Below are 20103 nucleotides of genomic sequence, written 5' to 3'. Positions count from 1 at the left end.
TCAAATGAAAATGATTTTAAAAAAAGTTAAACCTGAGATGTCCTATAAACTTACCTGGCATAGATCACTGTTATTCACACCTTAAGCATGGTGGGTTGAAACTCTTGTGCAGGTCGGGCTGAAAGGAAAAGACAGTGACTGTGAGATCACTGGGGCTTTATCTTGTAAGAAGGTATGTGCTAAAACAGTGACATCAGATCTCTTTGCATAGCAGTGGCTTTTACAACAACTTTAGCTTCTCCCTCCTAGAGTTAGTCTGTATCTATGTGGTTGAGACGGTGGCAGATGAGTGTCTCAGCTTCACTCGTATCAGTTCTGTGAACTTTCAACTTGCTGCATTTCTCAGTGACACAAACGGTGAAGGTCGGCATGGTGAAAGAGGCGATGGATTTACGCTTGATCCCTGCATGAAAAGCAGCTCTACAGAAAACAGTCGACAGCGCTGTCTCAGCAAGCGAAAGCTGCATGTCTGACCACATGTTTCCGGGCGCCACTATTCTAATCATACTCTAGTCTCACTTCATTTGCTCTAGCCCGTTTCTCTTTTGTCCTCCGTGTACTCGACAGTACTCAATCTTTTTCAGCTATAAATACTGCTGGTGCTCAGACAGTTATAGATTAACAAACACTCTGCAGCTAGCATAAACTCCAGCACTCTAAAACCCCTGTGTCAAAGTCAAGGCCCTCCAGATCATTTTATTTTACTGTCATTAACAGCCCGATGTTATCTTGACCTCATTTCTAACTTGTATAATTTTGACAAAATACATTTTTATGGAGAGTAAAATATTGAAAGTTATTTAAGGTTTAAGTTGATTTATTCTAGAATGATATTCCTGCCTTTTTATCATTCATAAATATGTTTAAAAGTTACGGTTTTAAAGTGTTCAAAAATTGTCATTCTGCTAGTTTTTTAGACTATTTTGGAATTTTCGAAGATTTTTTTAGGCTATTTTGAAGTTTAGCTTTTTTTTTATTAAATGCTAGTTGTTTTGACTAACGTAAGCTTTTTTTTTTTGTTTTTTGAGGCTAATTTGGGATTTAGGTAATATTTTAGCTTGCTATCAGCCTCAGCATTTTCAGCTATCAATTTTAGCATCTTCAGCTATCAGCACTTGCTGATTGCTGAAGATTAGCGTCTAAATCCAGGTTACAGCTTTCACATTAGCATTATTGCAGATAAAGCTATATATCTAGTTCATAATTATGTTAAAAAGTTACGGTTTTCAAGTTTTAAAAATGTAGTTTTAGAGTGTTTAATCAATGTTTATCCAGTCCAACCCGCGACCTAAGGTGTATTATGGATTTTGACCCCCCTGAGTTTGACACTCTATGCTCTAAAACAATTGAAATAATCTTAATTTCTCTCTATGTTCTTTCTCAAAGCTCCCATAGTTTAAGAAATGTCTCTTAACTACTTTCAAACATAATTGCCATTGTTTTTTTTTATATATATATTTATTCATGGACTACTCAACGTTCCTAATACTAATTTTGTTGTATAATTTGAACCATATTTATTTTGTGCAATGCCATTCAAGGGAGCGCTGAATACGGAGAGCTGGTGTGTTTGTATGTAAGTGAGTCTGTGCAAGAGGGCTCTTCAGTCTTATTGCAAGCTCAATTGTGTTGTTTGTTTGCATCTTTCTTTCTTTTTTTCTATAGTTTATAGTTTCTCCTCTTTTAAGTGTCCAATACCAAGGACCCTCTTGAAAACTAGATCTTGAATCTCAAGGGGTTTATCCTCATGTTTAACCCTTATATAGTAAACGAGTCAAAACTGATCTGTTTTCACAGTTGAAAACGGGTCAATATTGACCAATATAAGGTTTAAATGTCTAAATAAAATAAATAAATAATACCCACTGACATAGAGAAATGTGTTTACCTTGTTACTGCTGTGCAAAAAGGGGCGATTTATTTCCTTTGTGGCAAAATGAATCAGCAGTTGATGCAACATGTTAAACAAGAAGTGACTAAACCTAGATGTTAAAAAAGAAGACTTAAAAACAGGTATTACACACAGCTGATAGCATCTCCAAAGCCACAAAATGCAGCTTGAAAAAGACAAAAATAAAGTGCAGCGAGCAAGCCCCCCCCAAAAAACATGCCAAAGTCAAAACGATCATCTCAGTCTTTGTGAACAATGTTTGGGCACTCTAAGAGCTCATAGTGAACTGTTTGTTCCAGACCCACATGATCCTGAAAGTAACTCGAACACAAAGAATTAATCCAATCTTAAAATAAGCTGCTACTCAGTTGCACATACCAGGAAACTACAACATAAAATCAAGCTCCAACAATTGTTTTGGCTGCATTTTTCTGAGTCAGGCCTCAAAGCTCGTAATGATTAAGCTGCAAGCAGAATTAAGAAGATTCTAAAATACCAGGACTGAAATAGATGACTGATAAATAAGTACCGGAAAGGATCTGAATGTTGTTACATGTGCCAGCTTCAAACAAAGGTGATAAAATGCCACCCGGGCTGAGACTCTTATTTTAATGTGAATCATTTCCTGGTTTATGTTTTAGCTCAAGTACAGGTTGATCTATGCTCCTATTTTCACCTAAAACAACTGGACAAAGTCCCAGAAAAAAGGCCATTTATTTCCATTCTGTAACACTGTATGTCTGAAAAGAGGAAGTCCCCGACACTACATTTTGGAAAGTGGATCATACAGCCAAAAAGAGAAGTTCAGTAGTGATAAAGAAGGTGGAGTTGTACTTTTACAGTGCAATGAAGTGTTGTTTTTTCCAACTTTTGATTATTTGAAATGTATATTCTTGGAGAGTACAAAGACACAGACAAACTTCCTTGTCTGACTTATTGATGCAGAGAAAGTTCAAAAATAAGAAAAAAATGATTTGACTATACTTCAGTATTTCTTTGCAAGTATTATCCGTAAAACAAACCAGAGTTACATTCTGAGAAAAAGTGTGACAAGCATTATTTTGACTGACGGTAAAGACTGCCAATTTATTTTTTTCCTGTGTTATTTTCCTAAGAGCAAGAACACCAATCATGCAAACTGATAAAATGTAACCCTACCAGATTGTTGAACCAAAGACAAACATATAAAGGAATGTCCAATATTATATAAGTAATTTTTTTAATCTTCAAATGGAATTTCCAAGTGTTATACTTATGTAAACATCAACGCACCTGTTACCACCTTCAACAGGTGACCTATGTGAAAAAACCTGTTGGTTAATGTGTCTATCTCTATTTCTACCACAAAGCCACTTGATCATGAAGCATGAAGTAAGAATTGAATGAAGTTCACTCCATCTAATAAGTAATTAAGGACAACATCTCCCAAAACTAAACTGCAGAGTGAATAATTGTGTTATTCCTTTTGTAATGACAAAGTATCAGAACTCACAGATCTGCAGTAAAAACAAAACCCAATACGGTTGTAAATCTCTAAAAAAAAAAAAAAAAAAAAAGGATATATAATTGGCCAAGAAAGCCTCTGTAGGTTAACCACTTTCACAAAAAAAAAAATGTAATATATCTGCTATTTCTTTGCACACCAACCTTTCACGGGAGTTACTAAGCACTAAAGTAAGAAAATTACATGTATTTGGTGCCTTTTTGTTTTGCTTTGTCACTTAAAAGAACCAACCAAATCAGCAAAAACCCATATTGCGGATCCCAAAATAAATTCTTTTTTTTTTTTTTTTTCTGGAGGAAGCCCAGAGATTGTTCATAAAGACATGTGCAGATGCACACTGTACAAGAAGCAGTTGCACAGAAATACCTAAAAAAAGGCAACATTTATTTAGTGTGAGCAGCAGGGGATATCAATCACAGTCCTTTCCTGTATCAACATCGTGGACAATACGAGGAAGTCGTCTGTCAAGCCAAGTGTTTGGTAATGTACCTGTCCTGACTGACCACAAAAAATCTCCTCTATAGACCTGTAAACTGTCTTCAAAGTAAAGTCACAGATTAGCAAAGAAAGATTGAACATGATGCAAAAACTATAAGTGATAAAGTTGGAGCTGAATAACGTTGGCTTGCAGTAAATGGAGCTGTCCACTTACAGGCTTGTAACAAAGGAAATATTTATGCCACATGCAGCAGTGTGCTAAATCCATCAGGCAAGAGGAAGACAGTTATAAGGGGTTTCCCGAAAATGTATCAGTGCGCTTGTGTGTAGTGTGCTCTGTTCTGTGAGGCCTCCATCTGGGAGGACTGGGTCAGTTGGTCCATTTGGGTTCAGCCGAGGATGTCCTATATAAGTGCGTAGATACAGAGGAGGTGCTCACTTCCTGTTTGGTTCAGTTAGAAGTGATCTGTGCCGTCTTTATACAAATGTCCACAGGATGCATTCACACATTTGAGTTGTGTACATGAAGAATAGCAGATGTTTTCAACATTTTTTTTTTATATATAAAAACAGTTTTCAAAGCATTTTCCATACATTTTATAGCACCCTCTACAACTTCTGGTCCCATTTCTTTATAACTCAAAACTAAAAAAACTTTTGATTTCTTTATAATAGTGTTGCATACTGAACTGCAAAGGTTTACACCGTCATAGATGTTCACACCACATTCAAAGTGTCCCCAGTTTTTGCTCAGAAGTGTGCAGGACTTTGTGAATGGAATCATTATCTAAGCCCTTCACACAGACAGAACTGCTGCTGCAGATAAATCTGTGGCATCAGGAGTGGGTCTGTGGTTAACCAGAACAGACTCAGACTCATTACAATTAAAGTCATTTCTCGAAATGTAGACAAAGAGGGCAGCAGTTTTTGACCCTGGCTAAACTTTAAAAGAATGTGTGCAATTTGCAATATTTTCAAGAATATTATTGTTACAAGAAATTTACAATTCATATTTGTGTTCATCTCTGTGTAAAATGTTTGAGTTCTGAAACCAAAGACATGAGTCCAACACTTCGTGGTTTTTCTCTGAATGAAGCAGAGTGGAGCAGTGGAAGCACCTGCATCATTCAGAAAGTACTGGTTTGTTAAGGTTGCAGCATTTTCTCTGTCAGATGTTTTAATTGTTATCATGAAATGATATTTTCTGCAAAAATAAATGCCAAAAGGATGGTATATTCAACTCAAAACAGAGAAACTATGATTTTTTTTTTGCACAATTGCATGTTGTTCCAGTATGTGTGCATGAAAAAAAGAGGAAACACAGAGACACGTGTATCAAAGAGCAAGAGAGAAACCACCAAGGTGACCGAGTTAAACTGCTGCATGAACTTGACAGCATACACTTCATCTCTTTACATATGCAAGTGAACTGGCAAGTTTCAATGTTGCTCTTAAATCTTTGTGAAGAAAAACTTTTTGACAGCAGAGGCTGCTCATAATCACATGATATAGGATATAAGCAATAATTTAGATGGCCTTAAAATAAATGTGTGGGGTTTTCTAGATGTAAACAAACAGAAAACTGCTGTTTTCATGAGTTGCCACAGCAATGTTTGCATAAACGTTTGTTATGAGATGTTTTCCCTGATGCAGCAGGACTGTGAGCGTAGCCATGATTGAACCCACGAAGGAAAGGACAAATGTCAGCATTCCTGCAGATCACGGGTCTCATCACTCAGCAGATTATTTTTGTCTTAGCATGCATGGAAGAGGTTTTGATCCATCATAGCAAAAATATTTGCATCAACTAGCGCAAATGCAGGATGTACCATGTGAATCATGATATGCAGCACAAATAGATGTGCATACTTTGAGACAATAGTGCCACTGGGTTTAAAATCCCAAAGGCACAGAACAATTTTAGAGCAAATAAAAGGATGAGTTTAGCTTTTTTTAATTTTAGACATGCAGCCTTCGCCTCCAGGAAACGATCTGCACTGTACCAAAATAACTGTTTCGAAACTATTCTGGCTAACAGGAAAGTTTCAGTTTCTGGAACAGACTTTCTTTTGAAGGCAAGCATGGGCCAACTCTTAAGGACAAAACATAAATGCAAACAATGTCTAAGGTTTTTAAATAAAGCAATGATGGGGCCAAATGATAACAAATTGTAGTTTAAAATCCAATTCATAGAAAATCTGATCATACTAATGTAATTTTTAGATCAAAAGGCACACTAAAAGCCTTTAATTTTCTCAAAAGTCAACCCAACGCGTTATAATTTGGTGTGATTTAAGTGACTTTGGATCTGTAAAAAGTCTGACAGTGTTCAAAGACGGTGAAAAACCTAGATCCTGAAGAAAACAGAGATTGACAACTCTCTAAAGTCAGTGACAGCAAAGAGCAATAAAACCCTTACTGAAGAAGAAAAACAGTCGATTTGAGACGGGACCTGAAGGTTTTATGAAGTAGGACTACTTTTTGATTCTGGAGTTTATACAAATAGAAGCCCGGAATCGTGATTTTTTATGTATAATCTTGAAATCTTGAAAAATATCTGCAGATTCTTGTGTTTTGTATTTATTCAGTTAAAAGTTAAAAGCCTCAGAAGAGCTGTCACAAATGTGTCTACGATAACTTATACTTAACACTAGGGGTATAATGATTAATTGACTTAATTGATTAATCAATTTATATTCCTACAAACCAACTATATTGGTCTGTCTGAGCCAAGTTGTTAATGTTGATCAATCAACCTATTTAACCATAACATTTTTTTAATGTAATAAATCGATTATAATCAATATTGGAAAAACCCATTAGTATTGAGACATGGTAGGCTTATTTTACTACCATGTGTCATCACAGCGGACAACACAAACGTAACGCAGCAAAAAGGATCAAGCCATCATTACAGTTTTGAAATTTGCTAAACACGTGACCATACAGTGAGATAGAATGTTTTGTTTATTTTGATTTGGGGAAACAACATTGGGCAGAACTTTATGAAACAAAAATATGAATGGATTTGCCACTAATTCATGTTTACTTGTTTGTACACGCATTTAATTTACCTGATTATCTTGAAAAAACCAAAAGGAATCCAGAAAACTTTACCTGCATTGTTCAGTACCAGGTATTTATCTCTGAGTCACACTGGTTGAGTTTTTGGTTAAAGTTGTCGATTTTAGGTCAGTGAATCGGATTGTTCAAAATGACCCAATATTGACTTTGACTTACATCAGCAACCACAAATTATGATCAGAATTGGATCGTTAAAACAAAGCGTTGCACCTCTAATTGAAACTTTTAGAAAGTAAGTCCTGGCCACAGTCAACATGAAGAAAAAAACAACGATCAATATGATCTTTTTGTTTTTAAACACATCCCAACAAAAAGTGTGGACAGCTGCAAAACGTCACCTCATGTGATTTGAAATATTCAATCAAAATTCTACTGCAGTTTAGCAACTCCACATTATGGTCCAATATATAAATTCTTAGGTAACTTTTTTTTTTTTAACTTTATGATCTGAAATTAGCATCCAACAAATATGGTTTGGGGGTCTGAACGGAAGTAGAAAGTACAGAAAATAAAGACAGAACAGAGGTTGACTTATCTTCAGACCAGCTGAAGTGCTGAAGTGGAAGAGCGATAAGGCATGACAGCCCATCAGATTTTTAAAGATGCCTTTGAGCCACCAAGATGAGCAGAGAGCCTGACTCTCACAAGTTCTATAAAAAGACCACATCTGACTTAACTTTAATGTGTCAAAAGCCATTGGTTGCTATCAGTAATGTGAAAATCCTTTTCAATTTCCAATGGATAAATAAACTTCAAGTTCACTCTAAAACAAAAAGGTAAAAAAAATGACTTTTTTTTTTAGAATGGGGTTGAACTTCAGCTTTCTTTAACAAGCAAAATCAAGAAACCAAATGAAATGTAGCTTTATGATTTTCAAAAGGATTTTAGACATTTTTGACCCCATCTTTTGAAAACCCAACATTAGCAAAGAAATGTGGATGACCCTGGTTATCAACCCAACACTGAAAAAATGTCACAATGCTTTGATGGAGGTGACTATCACAGAAACCTCAACAAGATGACTAATTTTGAGGTACAATGCAGACCACACATCAGACGGACCACACATGAATCTGAACTGAAAAATTATAAATAGACCTGACGTGCAATGGGATAAAAAAAAAAAGACTGAAACAAATAAAATTAAATGTCCCCCTGTCCCACTGCGACATGCAGGCCACTTTACTCTTTGATCTATTAACTCGGACAGAGTGCAAAGCAGACATTTACTGCACGTAATTCACCTTCACCCCCTTCCTGAACAAGACTGGTGGTAAGTAGATAAAAGAGGCAACGGAAAACCAGCTCACTAAATGCAACTGCTATTCATGCAGATGTCAATAGATAACTTATTGACCTCAAAGGGTAAACCAGATTAAAGCTTCGCCTTTATTGTTTTGCACTGACCCAATTTTATACGCACAGATATGATGTTTTAATATAGTAAATAAAAAAATGGAAAGTATTAAAATGTTTTTTTATATATATTTTTATGATCCCTGCTATAACTACCAACTATGAATAATGGTATGGAGAGTTTAAAATAAGTTTATAGTTTGACAAAAGGTCATAAAATATGATGCTGCACACATTTTACTGTCTATACAGTACTAGCAAAAAAAAAAAAAAATCTCATATTTTTATTTAATTTTTTTTTTTTTTTTTTGGAGAGTATTTTTACTCCCCTGCTAACACATATTGTCTGATTAGAATATGATTATATGAATGATAAATGACTGGACAACTATGCAAAAGGAAATAAGGTGGGCCAAACCTTAAGATGTAATGGATAAAAATGCCAAATTAAGGATACATGACAGCGTTTGCACACACATGAACACTTCTGCTTTCTCATAGTCAAGTAAATAACTTATAAAAGGCACAACCCTGCAATCCCTTAAGCCTAAAGTAGAGCAGGAAGCTAAGATCTTAAACAAGGAAGCTGGAGGAAATGCAGTGGCGCTTGCAGACTCCAGGAGACACAACACACGGGCGAAGCTTCAATCAGACCACTCTTATCATAGCCTTATGTCAGGAGGGGAAAATAAACCATCGCCCACCGCCTTTCTGGCCCGTTCCTTCCCGGGTCAGAAGCCACAATGTTGGAAGGCTTTACATTTGAAGTACCCGTTCTATGAAAGTGTTAGCAACAACAACAAAAAAGCTATCTAAACTGTTAGTCATCATCAGAAAGTGGGTCTAATACAACATAAATCTCTCCGAAATAACAAAAATAACCAAAAGTTGATCAAATATCGATGGTAACCCTAAAAAAGTTACTTTTTAAATGTATATTTACATTAAGAAGAAACAAGCTAGCATGATGGATGTACGCCTGCACGAGGACAATTTTGATATTGCTAATAATAACAAAATTGAGTTGAGATTCTTCGATGTTCAACGACTAAAGCCCCTTATACTATTTATAAAAAGCGGTAAAAATGTGTTTTTATCATCCTTACCTTTTACTTGTTTAGTTTAGATATTCCATTCGCTCGTTATAACGGCTGTATGGCGTGTTGAAGGATTTTCTGTGACACCTCACTCCGCTTAACTGTCCTGAGTCCCCCCATCTTCAGACCACGCCCACCTCTGCCACTGTCAACCTATCAGAGCGCTAACCTTTACAGCTGCTCAGTGAAACTGTAATGCTGATCATTTCCCCATCCAACTAAACAGATTTTACTCTTTTTTTTTTAAGTCGTATTGCTCTTCTGTTGGTAAAATATGTTTAAACTTGACGTTTAACTCAACCCACCAACAAATTCAGATAATATCCAATTACACGTGGGTACATGTGGAAATAAAAAAAGTGTTGCGCGCACGCGCTATGCGGAAATACCCGGCGTTATGCTTTGAGAAAATATTAAAATAAAATGAAATGTACAGAAAAAAAATCTGATCAGACTTTTCATTCAAGCTAGATATATCATTAGAAAAAAAAAAGATTTTTAGTCAAGAAGTTTTTTATTAAGTGCCTTTATTCTGACAGGAAAGCGAACCAACAAAAAACAGTAGTATAATCCTCGTGCCATGTATATGTTCTTATATTTTAATATACATTTTACTTCATGTAATAATATAACATTGGTCAAGTTAAATTGTACAATTCTTCTCGGTTTTTGCTTCAAGTCAAGTTCACAGAGCAACAGAGCCCCCTGCTGGTCATCTTCATAACTGCAGCTGCAACTCTAAATCAGTGGGAGCTCCTTGCATAAAAAAATAATAAACTCCATACAAAGATTTTATTAACAGTGTTGTTAAAAGTAAAGTATTCAAAATATATTTTACTGGCATATAAAATTTACATTTTGTACATGTATAGTGTGCATTCTCATAAATTCTCATATATTTTCTTAATCCAATAATTGCTCCAAAAGGAGATTTTACACAGTTCAGTGCCCATTAAGAGGTGAGATAATCTAAGAGCAATTGTTTACACAATACAAAGATCTTACTCTTCTATTGGTTACAGATCCACCACAAAATATCAACATATTACTAGTTTCCTTATCATTTTACCTGAGATCTGAATATTTACCCTCATTAACGATTGTAATTGCAGTGTGCCTAAAGTCAGTTTCAACGACCATAAAAAAGAAAAAAATAATTAGAACCTTAACAATAAAACTTGAAAGGTTCCTTTGGCAACAGTGAACAATGCATTTAGAACATTTCTCACAGCATCACTCGTGTTAAACTGTCTGTCCTCCTTTAATGTAATGGGTCTCCTTCTTGTGTGTTAATGTAACCGATAAGACAGTCAGATCTGGAGGTCATCTGCTACTTCTCTATTTCTAACAAAATTTCCACCAGAATCGATTGCATTTTCTTCACTTTAACAGTTTCAAGATAACAGGCAGAAAAACAATTAAATCAAAGGTGCTCTCCTTCCTCAGTCCTTTGTTTCTGGAGTCTTTGGACTCAAGCAGTCAGTCATTTCAGGGAAGGGCCCCACTGAAGGTCACTATGGGCAGACACAGCAGGGAGCAGAAAGTAGAGTTGATAGGCTGGATTTGAGCCGTGGTTTGGGATTTTCTCAGCCTCCAGTCGGTTGAGCTGTCGGGCTTGTAGCACACGGATATTTCACACCTTTTCCAAGCAGAAAGAGACACAGAAACAGGCAAAAGACAGTTAGACGCTGAGTTTGTTAAATAGCTTAATAGGGGACATAAATTTGATCTGGAGCCGTACCTGGTGACACTCTGTAAAATCTTCTTCTCGTCCTGGTCCAAACACACAGCAAATGTTGTGTTTTTCACTCCACTAACCTGCACTTTGTCAACCTTCACTTCAGTTGTGCTCAGGGACTGCAGAAAATAAAAGAAATAAAAGTAAATTAAATGAAAACATCTAAAAACAGTAAAAAGTCTTCATATCTAAAGAAACAATTTAGAATATTCAGATTGGTTAGCTTCTAAAACCTTAAGTGTGTTAAGAACACGCTGAACAGACAACATTTTTGCAAGACTGTCAAATAAAAACAACAGTTTCAAATCTTCTTTGTGCGGATCTGTGGCTTTTTGCTCTAGAAAAGCCGTTACCGAACACGTCTGCATTTGTGATTTGAGAGATTTGGATTGGTTGTTTGAAATGCAATCAATGACATATCAGTGCCTCGGAGCAGGCATGCTGCAGGGCCGTCTGTGAAAGCAGACTGCCGCTGCGTCGTTCAAACCACAAACCACCAAGGCAGACTGATATTATGTCGACTGGTGTCTTACCTGGTTGTAGCCTTTCTTGCTTTTGCCGCATTGTCTCTTTAGCACTTCAGTCATAGTGAGCTGCAGGTACTCCATCTTTGAGTCTGATAGACATCATTTTTTAAACATTATAATTTATTTAAGATAGCAGTTTTTATAAAATTGCACAAAATATTTTGCAATATCAATACTTTTTTAAATGTGCATTTATTCTTAATACTTGAGCAATAAATAACAGTAAGAAGCAGCAGCATACCGAGTTCCTCGGGATTCTTGCACGCTTTGATTAAGTTCACTGAAGTGCAAACTTTGGTTTCTCTTTTCCACTGGCTCCTTCCACTGATTACCACCTATAGAAGAAAATAATAAATACTATTACCATCATTTAAAAGAAAAGCGGAAAGAAAAACCAAAGGAGGAAGGATGAATCAAAGTTGCAAAATGCAACATCCTGTGACATCCGACAGCCCTTTTTGAAGTCAGATGCAGGAACTAGATTTCACCTCTAAGTAAACATAATTTCAAGTAGACACTCCTAAATAACGGTTTCCCCCCATAGAACCCTATACAAGTTTAAACTGTTACAAATAAGTGCCAAAGCAACTAATTTGATTAGAGTGGTTACAGAAGACGTTTATCTATGAAACAAGGTTTGAAATGCATAAAAATCATGATTTTTGGTGTTGTTCTTGTGGCTTTTTCTAATGGTGGAGGACATATATTAAAAATATTGAGCTCAAATGTGCAATTCTGAGTATTTCTTTATTGTAAAAATAAATGGAAAATGAATGGGAAATACTTCAAATCCTTCAAAAACTTTGTTCACTTTTGAAACCTATGCAATCTTGATGTCACAACGTTCAGCATGCTCAGGACATTCCTACTTGTGGTTTTGGTATTCATGTATTTCAGTTTTTTACTTTTTTTTTATTATGCAGTTTTTTATCTAAAGAGAAATACATTTTAAAACCTATGCAAAATTGGTATAAAAAAAAGTCAGCACTTTTACAACATTTCTGTTTGTACTTTCGGTATTCATGTATTTCCTGCTTTTTTTTTCTTCTTTTTTTGCCATCCATGCGATTTTTAGGCCCTAATTAATTAAGTGGGAATTTCTTCAAACCCTTCTTGTGCAGTTAAGAAACTTCCAAATATTTTTAGCATATTTTTGCAATATGCTTGCTTTTTTGACTAATTTGGAGTCTATTTGGCATCTACTATTATCTCATTTGGAATCTAATGAGGTTAATTTGGAGTTTAGCTATTATTTCAACAACGTGCTAGCTTTTTTGACTAATTAGCATATAATGAGGTTTCAGCAATTTCTTAAATTGCCAAAGTATCTTTAGCGCCCACATTCCGCAGAAAGCATTCATACTAGCATTAATGCAGGTCATGCAACTTTTCTAGCTCTAATTGTTGTAAATCACGAAAAAAAGGAAAAAAAAATACCCACGCCCACAACTCAGAGGTGAATTTCAAATGAACTAAAGCCGCTCTGCAGAAACTATGTCTTAGAAAACGACACAGATTTTGGCTAAAAATATCCTAATCATAAGTAAAAGACCACTTTAAGGGCTGTAATCAGACATCATGATCTTGATGGAAGCAAACCCATCATCTTCTTAAGAGTTTTGTGGATGGAAACAGTTCTGCCACCTTTTCTGGCACAACTACTTGCACAATAGCTCCCATTTTAAACATGCCGACTGCTTTTGTTTGAAAAAAAAATATCAGATAAAAGATTCCATTGAGTCAATTAGAAGGATGTTATGTTTATTCATATGTGTTGTTTCAGACCACACCAACCAGGGTGGCAGAAGTTTTTTTTTTTTTTTTTTTTTTGTTGCCATGCACGCCTTTGCTCAATTTTTGCTTCAGTTTCTAAATTTAGATATTCTGTTTTCTCACTTTTGGTGTCAAATTAACCTCAAAATAAAAGTTCATCAAGTTTGTTTTTTTGGGGGAATATTTATAATTTATAAATCTTCTTCTCATGCAAACCAAATGGAGGACAAACATGTTCCAACCGGATACAGAGCTGATACATTCTTACCCTGTTGTACACCACATCCAGTGTTAGTGGCACCGCCTCTCTGTCACCATCAATACCAAACCGTTTACTGGCAGCACCTAAAAAAGGAAACAAGCGACCCTAACTTAGACTTATGCATGCACGCACATATGTAAGTGACTCAAAACAAATCCAAAATATTCAAAGGGAAATAAATCTCATTTTTTATCAATTATTTACATACTGGATCCTTTGTGCAAAGCCTCTGATAATTAAAATTATTTAAAAGCATTAAAGTAACTTTTTAGTTGTGGTAAATTCCAAGAAGTGCAAGTTATTTTCGGACGAGTGAAACCAGGAAAAACGAACTATGTGAGAAAAACAGTGGCAGTTCCTCTTTAGTTCAGTTCCATCTCCACCTCAGGTTTACTGATGATGCACATAAACGGTGGGGCGGTTGCTAGGATACACAGGATTGGTCAGCGCTTACCCATGGCCTTGATGGCGCGCGTTCCGGCGGTGTGGCCCAACTCCAGCGAGTGAACGAACACCTCAGTCCTCTTCTCTCCACCGGCTAACGTCAGCTGCAATAAACCCGGACGTCACGTCAACTCATTTAAATCCAATTCAAGAGCTGAACCATTTGAAAATCAGAAGGCAAGTTCTTTAGTGATGTGCAAAAGTGCTGCTGACCTCCGCTTGGTATAGCTGGATTAAAGTCTTCCGGGCAGCGTAGCGACAGTAGTACAGCACCAAATCAGCCAGGATGGGGAGACGCTGCTCATAGGAACCGTCATAGGACTTTGATTCTGTTTTTGAGGTTTGCTGCAACAACATTTCTACATTAAAACACAATTCTATACAAGAGGCATATGGGCAAAAACTACATTTTCTACATAAAAAAAACAAAATTGAATGCACTTTATTTAGTCTCTCAGTTTATTTAAAACATCTTTACTGATAGAATAGCCAAAAGAAGAAAAGAAAGGTTTCTGGTATACCTTGCAGACTACGTTGATGGGCAACTTGAGCAGACTGAGGGTGTTTCTTTCGTACCACGGATCCAGCATGCCGAGGAGATGTGCAATGTCATTAGTGCTGTCCCCGACATCCGACGGGTTTATGTCCTGCTCAACAAAACAGCAGAGGCAGATCGGTTAGCCTCACCATGAAACTGGTGCTCCGCCCATTCAAGAACCTTTAAGTTGAATCAAACTTTATTTACAAAGCGCCTTTCATTTTTAAACTAGTATTGCAAACTTCTCTTAGAGACTTTCTATAAATCCAGGCTGCTATGAAACTAGAAAAATGAATAAAATAAATGAAAACTCAAAATAATTTTTTATCAGAATCTGGGGACATAGACAGTAACGTTTAGTCAGAAATGTTTTTTTCTGACTTTCATATGCAGAATTCCAAAGCCATATACAAAATTTTAGTACTAACGGCAAAAACAAGCAAGTAACAAATAAAATCACCAAAAAAAAGACAGTTCAAGTTTTTAAACATCATTCAAATCCATTGACTGAATATGAGAACTGGACTGAGTGACCCCTCCCTCCGCAAGTTCCAAACAGGAACTTGAGGAGACCAAATTCCACTGACTAAGAATTGAGAAGTAAACAGCTGTTACTCAGTCATTCTGTTAGTCAGAATAACGATTCTTGCTCTATCGTTTTTATCACCTCGTTTGATAGATAGATGTGTGGTCTTCTAACATACTCACTCCTAATTGACTAGAGCGGTTACCATAGAAACGTTGACTCAATTACTGCTTACTGATGATATCTGTCTCCAACGTGGCAACAACCGTATTGGGAAATATTGGCGACAGAAATGACTCATTTGGTTGGAGCCAGATGTCAAGCAATTTTCTATGGGGGACATCACACTCACTCGGTCCAGTTCTCTTATACAGACAGGGGTCAGGTGTACTCATCTGCTCCATATGGTGGCAGGAAAGTACCTACAAATGCATGTCTGTTTTAAACATTTGTTTGTTTATTTTTATTGCTGAAAATTTGTGCAAAAATGTGTTTTCCCACTAACTGTTTTGCACTTCAAAATAAAAATATTTCTAATTTGTAACTATTCAGTTACATGAAAAAATAAAGTCAGAGAAAGGTAAGTAATGACATTTTTGTCAATTTTTTTTAGAGAATAATTAAAAAATTGAGTATATCGTGATATATATCGTTATTGTGATATGAAATAATCTGTCATGATATATATATAGCACTAGTTTGGTGTTAGCACAACATTTTTCTACCAAATCAACGACTGCAGAGCATGTTTTCAGCTAATGATCTTGACTATATATGGTTCAGTACAGTCACCACGGGTCATCATCCTGACATCTGTGTCAGACCAGGAAATGATGGACAGCTGTTAAAGAGGCGGAGCTTCATTGTCTGAGTCGGAGTACTTACATAAGACAGATTTAGTCCTTTTTGGTAGCCTGTTTGAATGGCTGGACCTGAAGCTCTCCGGTGTCCTGCTCCGACCACAGAGTCCCTCTTCACAGGCACAAAGTAGAACTGAAGCTTAAAGACTCTGCTGAGATGGGGACATGTACTCTCTTTCCTCCTCAGGTCGCTGTAGGCTCGAGCCACCTTCCCAGCCACGTGATCAGCCCCAAACACCACCACCCTCAGAGTTGTCTCCTTATCGTCCTCGTCGCTGCTCAGAATGGGCCTCCTTCGAAAGCAGATATGTCTAAGAGTCTGATTTGAGGGTTTGCTCAGAGGCTCTGAAATGCACAGCTTGACTTGCTGCGGCAGAGAGTTGGACCGAGTCTCTCGTACAGCTAAAAGGTCGTTCGATTCAGTGTTCCCCAAACTCTTGGCTCGGTAAAGCTGACGAGGGCTCTTGGGTTTGTTGAAGAGTCTGTAAAAGTGCTGGCTGAGCCGACCTGGGCCTTTCCCCGACTTTGGAGAACTTTTTTCAGTAGTGGGGGAGGAGCTGTTGTAGTCGTCCGAGTCTTCAAAGTAGTCGCTGTCTGCTCCAGAAGTAACAGAGAACAGGGAGGCGGGATAGGACTCGGAGGCCATTGACAAGGTGGAGAACATGGAGTCTTTGGAGGCGGTGGACAGAGTGGAAGCACGATGGCTGCCACAGTAGTCATAAGACATAATGGACAGTGAAGATGATTCCTCTTTCTCCTCTTTGTCTTCTTCTTCATCGTCAGTTCCTGTTGCGTCATCATCATCATCAAACTCGTCCTCCTTCTCTTCTGTGGCCCTCCCATTGATGGTCAGATCCTCAAAGTCATGCTCCAGAAGGGTGTTCAAAACATCTTTAAGAAAATAAAAAAAATTACATTCAGGTTTTTGCTTCAAAATTCCCATCCATAAATCATTTCAGACTTTAGTTCTGTGCATTACCAAAGTTATCTTTTTCCCAGTGGAACATGTGGCATTTGGCTGTTGGCAACGGTAAAGTCTTCAGAACTCCTACAGAAATAAAAACAGAGGCTTCAGGCTCAAACTGTAAATTCACAAACGGCAAACATTCGGATTTACAGATGATGCTAATCTTACCGTCCGACCGTCGCCCGTTTGACGTAGATATGTCTAGACTCCTGCTCAGTTTCTCCAGTTCTTTGATGATATGATTGCGTGCTTTTTGTGGGTCACTCATGACAGCAGCCATCTCCAGGATGCCACTCACCAAAGAGTACGTCTTCTCCAGTTCACTTTCAGTTTTTACCTGCAGAACCAGATTCAACTTTTACGGAACCACTCCAATGAAAATCCTGTTTTTGGTGTTCTTGCAGCATGATGGTGGACATAAATAATATAATTTAAGATGAAAACTGTGTTTCTGAGTATTCCTATATTCAAGATTTGATGGATCAGATGAAAAAACTCAGGTTTGTGACCCAGCAATCGTCCTTCTCTGCTACAATTCCGATGCATCCACTTGCATACAAATAGATCCATCCTCATTTCTTCATAAGAGCTGCAACCTGGCTCAAAACTGTACGGCTGGATAGCTCTGATATGGCCTACTGTTATTTTGCAAAGCTAACGTTAGCTTGGGCTTGTGAGGTGCTGAAAGCTAGCAGGAAAGAGTGTAAACAAAGGGCTGATGGGAAATTAGGTAAATTTGCCCATAATCACGAGGCAAATGTCTAATGAGCTCCTGCTGCACTACAAAAAAATATGCCTTAAAAAAAACAATGGAGGTTTTTTGATTTTAGCTAAAAACGGCACAATCATAATTAAAAGATCACCGAGACCGATTTTATAATACAAAGAAATATAGCTGGTGTGGGTCTTTAAGAGGTTTTTTTAGTTTTTAGATGATTACAAGATGAGCGATCCTGAAACTTTGCTTTGTTAAAGAGAAACTTGAGCTAAAACGTTGTTGTTTATGCGTAGATGTTAAATGGATTAAAAACATTTTATGGTCTCCTGTAAATTCAAGCTAATGAACACCGATTTTTTTTTTATACTTGCTTCCCCGGTTTATAAATTAGTTCTTGCCAAGTCCTCAGTTTTGTGAGTTTAAAACAAAAGTAGAAAAAGCAAGAACTCCAAAAAAATAACAAATATGTGCGTATAGGTCTAGAATTTACATTAAAACATCAAACTTTGAGTCAGATCTGCAGTAAATGTGACTCCCTAAACAGGAAATATCAGTGAATTTCTTCTTTTAATTAGTTTAAAATAAAGATTTTAATATTTTTTGTCTGATTTTTAAAAAATTGAAGAGTAAACTGACTGATTAAAAATTGCAAAACCCTCTTTGTGTTTGAACATCACCAAAGGGGAGAAGCTGCTCTTTCAGCACAAACCTGCAGGGCCCTGTGGATGCTGTGCAGGGAATACTTGGTGCCCAGCGCCGACTGGAAGGCGTGCTTTATTAAGGTGATGAAGGTTTCTCTTGGTGAGTGCTGAACACGGCTGAGTTGCTCAGCCACGGAGAGAAACTCATGTGGAACCTCATCCGGGTTCATCAGCAGTACAGTTCTGCAGGAAGCAAACAACAGGATGTCGTGATGCTGGGTGAAAAGACAAGGGGGGGTTGCATTGTTTTTCTTTCAACTGAAACCACTCAATGTGATCATGTCAAATAGAAATATTTACACATTACTACATTTTAAATAGGAATTCTTTGTTTCAGAATAACTAAACTCCATTAATCTTCCATAAAAAGGATTTTGTTTTACTCAGATTGCACGTCTACAGGTGTGATACCATAAAATTGTATCTAAAAGAAGGTTTTTCTTCTCCAAACCAGGAACTTTTCTTAGTTAGTTGATTCTTGCAAATATTTCAAACTCTGTTTTTAGACTTTCAATGTATTTTACAAGGTTTGAAGTTGTTTCAACTTCTCTTTGCTCCAAACTTAATCAAACTTTTCTTAAAATCTGCACAGTTGACAATAATTTGCCTCTTTAAGAGTTAAGTCCATTAAACTAGGACATTATTATAAAGAATAAGCTAAAAACCTTTGGCTATATAGCCTTGACAATAGTAAAACTTGATTTTAGACACAAAAAAATCACTTTTTGTGTGTTTTCATTAAAAATAAATATACTATAAAATAATATGACTTGATTAGTCTTTTTTCCAAATAATAAATTCTATTATAATTCTTTGTACGTATATGTCCCTAAAAAGCTTCAGAATTTAATATTTCTTCCTTCTAGGAGTACTTTGTACGAAAGGTTCTCTACAAATAAAGATTGATTTACAAAGCAAACATTGGAAAGTATTTGTTTAATTTTACAAGTTTAGGAAATATGGGAAATATAGTGAAGTACAGAGTGATAAAAGGGGTTATTTAACAAGAAAAGAGAAGAACTAAACTCAACTTTTATTCTTAGAAGATGGAAGTTACAAAGAAAGTAGCGAGGGACAGTATTGTGTGTACTTACACAGTTTTTGAACTATTGCCAGAAGTCCTGAGGCCTTGTTCTTCCCTCACTAATCTCTGAAAAGAAATTCCTGAAACAAATACAGAAAAGTTTTAAACAGAACATGAAATAAAACAGCTACAGAGAAACTTCTTCCTCTCAGTTTTTCTGTTGCTTCCTTTAGGGAACCTCAGCATCCTTTCACCAACACCATCATTGTCCCCCGCCTTAACGCGCCAAACCATCTAAATCTATAGTATTTATTCCTGATTTTAACCATTCTCATCACTTCCAGAAAGAACTTCAGTTTTCCCTCTTTTCTCAGATTCTCTAAACGAACAACATGGCTGCTGGGAACACACTCTGGTCACACATCACACCTGAATCCATCCTCCACCCATCTCCACCTGCCTCTTTGCCTCACCCTTCATTTCCCTGGACCCTCAGGGCGTAAAGTCCACCACCCTCTTCCCCTTCTATTACCTCACTGTTCAACTTCTCGTTAGCACACAGTTCCTCCATCTGCTTTGACTACAGACCAGGAAACAAGGAAACTACACACAAATATATATATATATATATATATATATATATATATATATATAT

The 20103-nt window shown here is 36.7% G+C and overlaps 2 protein-coding genes across 3 annotated transcripts in view; both read right to left on the bottom strand.

Annotated features, from left to right (window-relative positions):
* LOC112157389 (phosphoinositide 3-kinase regulatory subunit 6) overlaps nucleotides 1–9753 on the bottom strand; it is a 28078-nt gene extending 18325 nt beyond the window's left edge. Inside the window, exons 1-2 of the mRNA XM_024290089.2 lie at nucleotides 9380–9753; nucleotides 55–118 (exon numbers count right to left, since the gene is read on the bottom strand). The gene's annotated coding sequence lies outside the window, so the exon portion shown is untranslated. The remainder of the gene's footprint in view (nucleotides 1–54; nucleotides 119–9379) is intronic.
* A 536-nt stretch (nucleotides 9754–10289) lies between these two features.
* pik3r5 (phosphoinositide-3-kinase, regulatory subunit 5) overlaps nucleotides 10290–20103 on the bottom strand; it is a 31748-nt gene continuing 21934 nt past the window's right edge. For both annotated transcript variants that reach the window (XM_036213479.1, XM_024289706.2), the window contains 13 exons: nucleotides 19519–19588; nucleotides 18433–18607; nucleotides 17174–17342; nucleotides 17018–17086; nucleotides 16064–16929; nucleotides 14636–14761; nucleotides 14328–14459; nucleotides 14125–14218; nucleotides 13677–13753; nucleotides 11877–11970; nucleotides 11642–11724; nucleotides 11112–11227; nucleotides 10290–11009 (listed from right to left, as the gene is read on the bottom strand). In XM_036213479.1, coding sequence (XP_036069372.1) covers nucleotides 10859–11009; nucleotides 11112–11227; nucleotides 11642–11724; nucleotides 11877–11970; nucleotides 13677–13753; nucleotides 14125–14218; nucleotides 14328–14459; nucleotides 14636–14761; nucleotides 16064–16929; nucleotides 17018–17086; nucleotides 17174–17342; nucleotides 18433–18607; nucleotides 19519–19588 — 2222 coding nt within the window. In that variant the 3' untranslated portion in view covers nucleotides 10290–10858. The remainder of the gene's footprint in view (nucleotides 11010–11111; nucleotides 11228–11641; nucleotides 11725–11876; nucleotides 11971–13676; nucleotides 13754–14124; nucleotides 14219–14327; nucleotides 14460–14635; nucleotides 14762–16063; nucleotides 16930–17017; nucleotides 17087–17173; nucleotides 17343–18432; nucleotides 18608–19518; nucleotides 19589–20103) is intronic.

Source organism: Oryzias melastigma, linkage group LG1 (assembly GCF_002922805.2).
Source record: "Oryzias melastigma strain HK-1 linkage group LG1, ASM292280v2, whole genome shotgun sequence".
NCBI classification, from domain to species: Eukaryota; Metazoa; Chordata; class Actinopteri; order Beloniformes; family Adrianichthyidae; genus Oryzias; species Oryzias melastigma.
The sequence above is the reverse complement of the archived record's forward strand: the minus strand, read 5'-3'. Positions and strand labels throughout refer to the sequence as shown.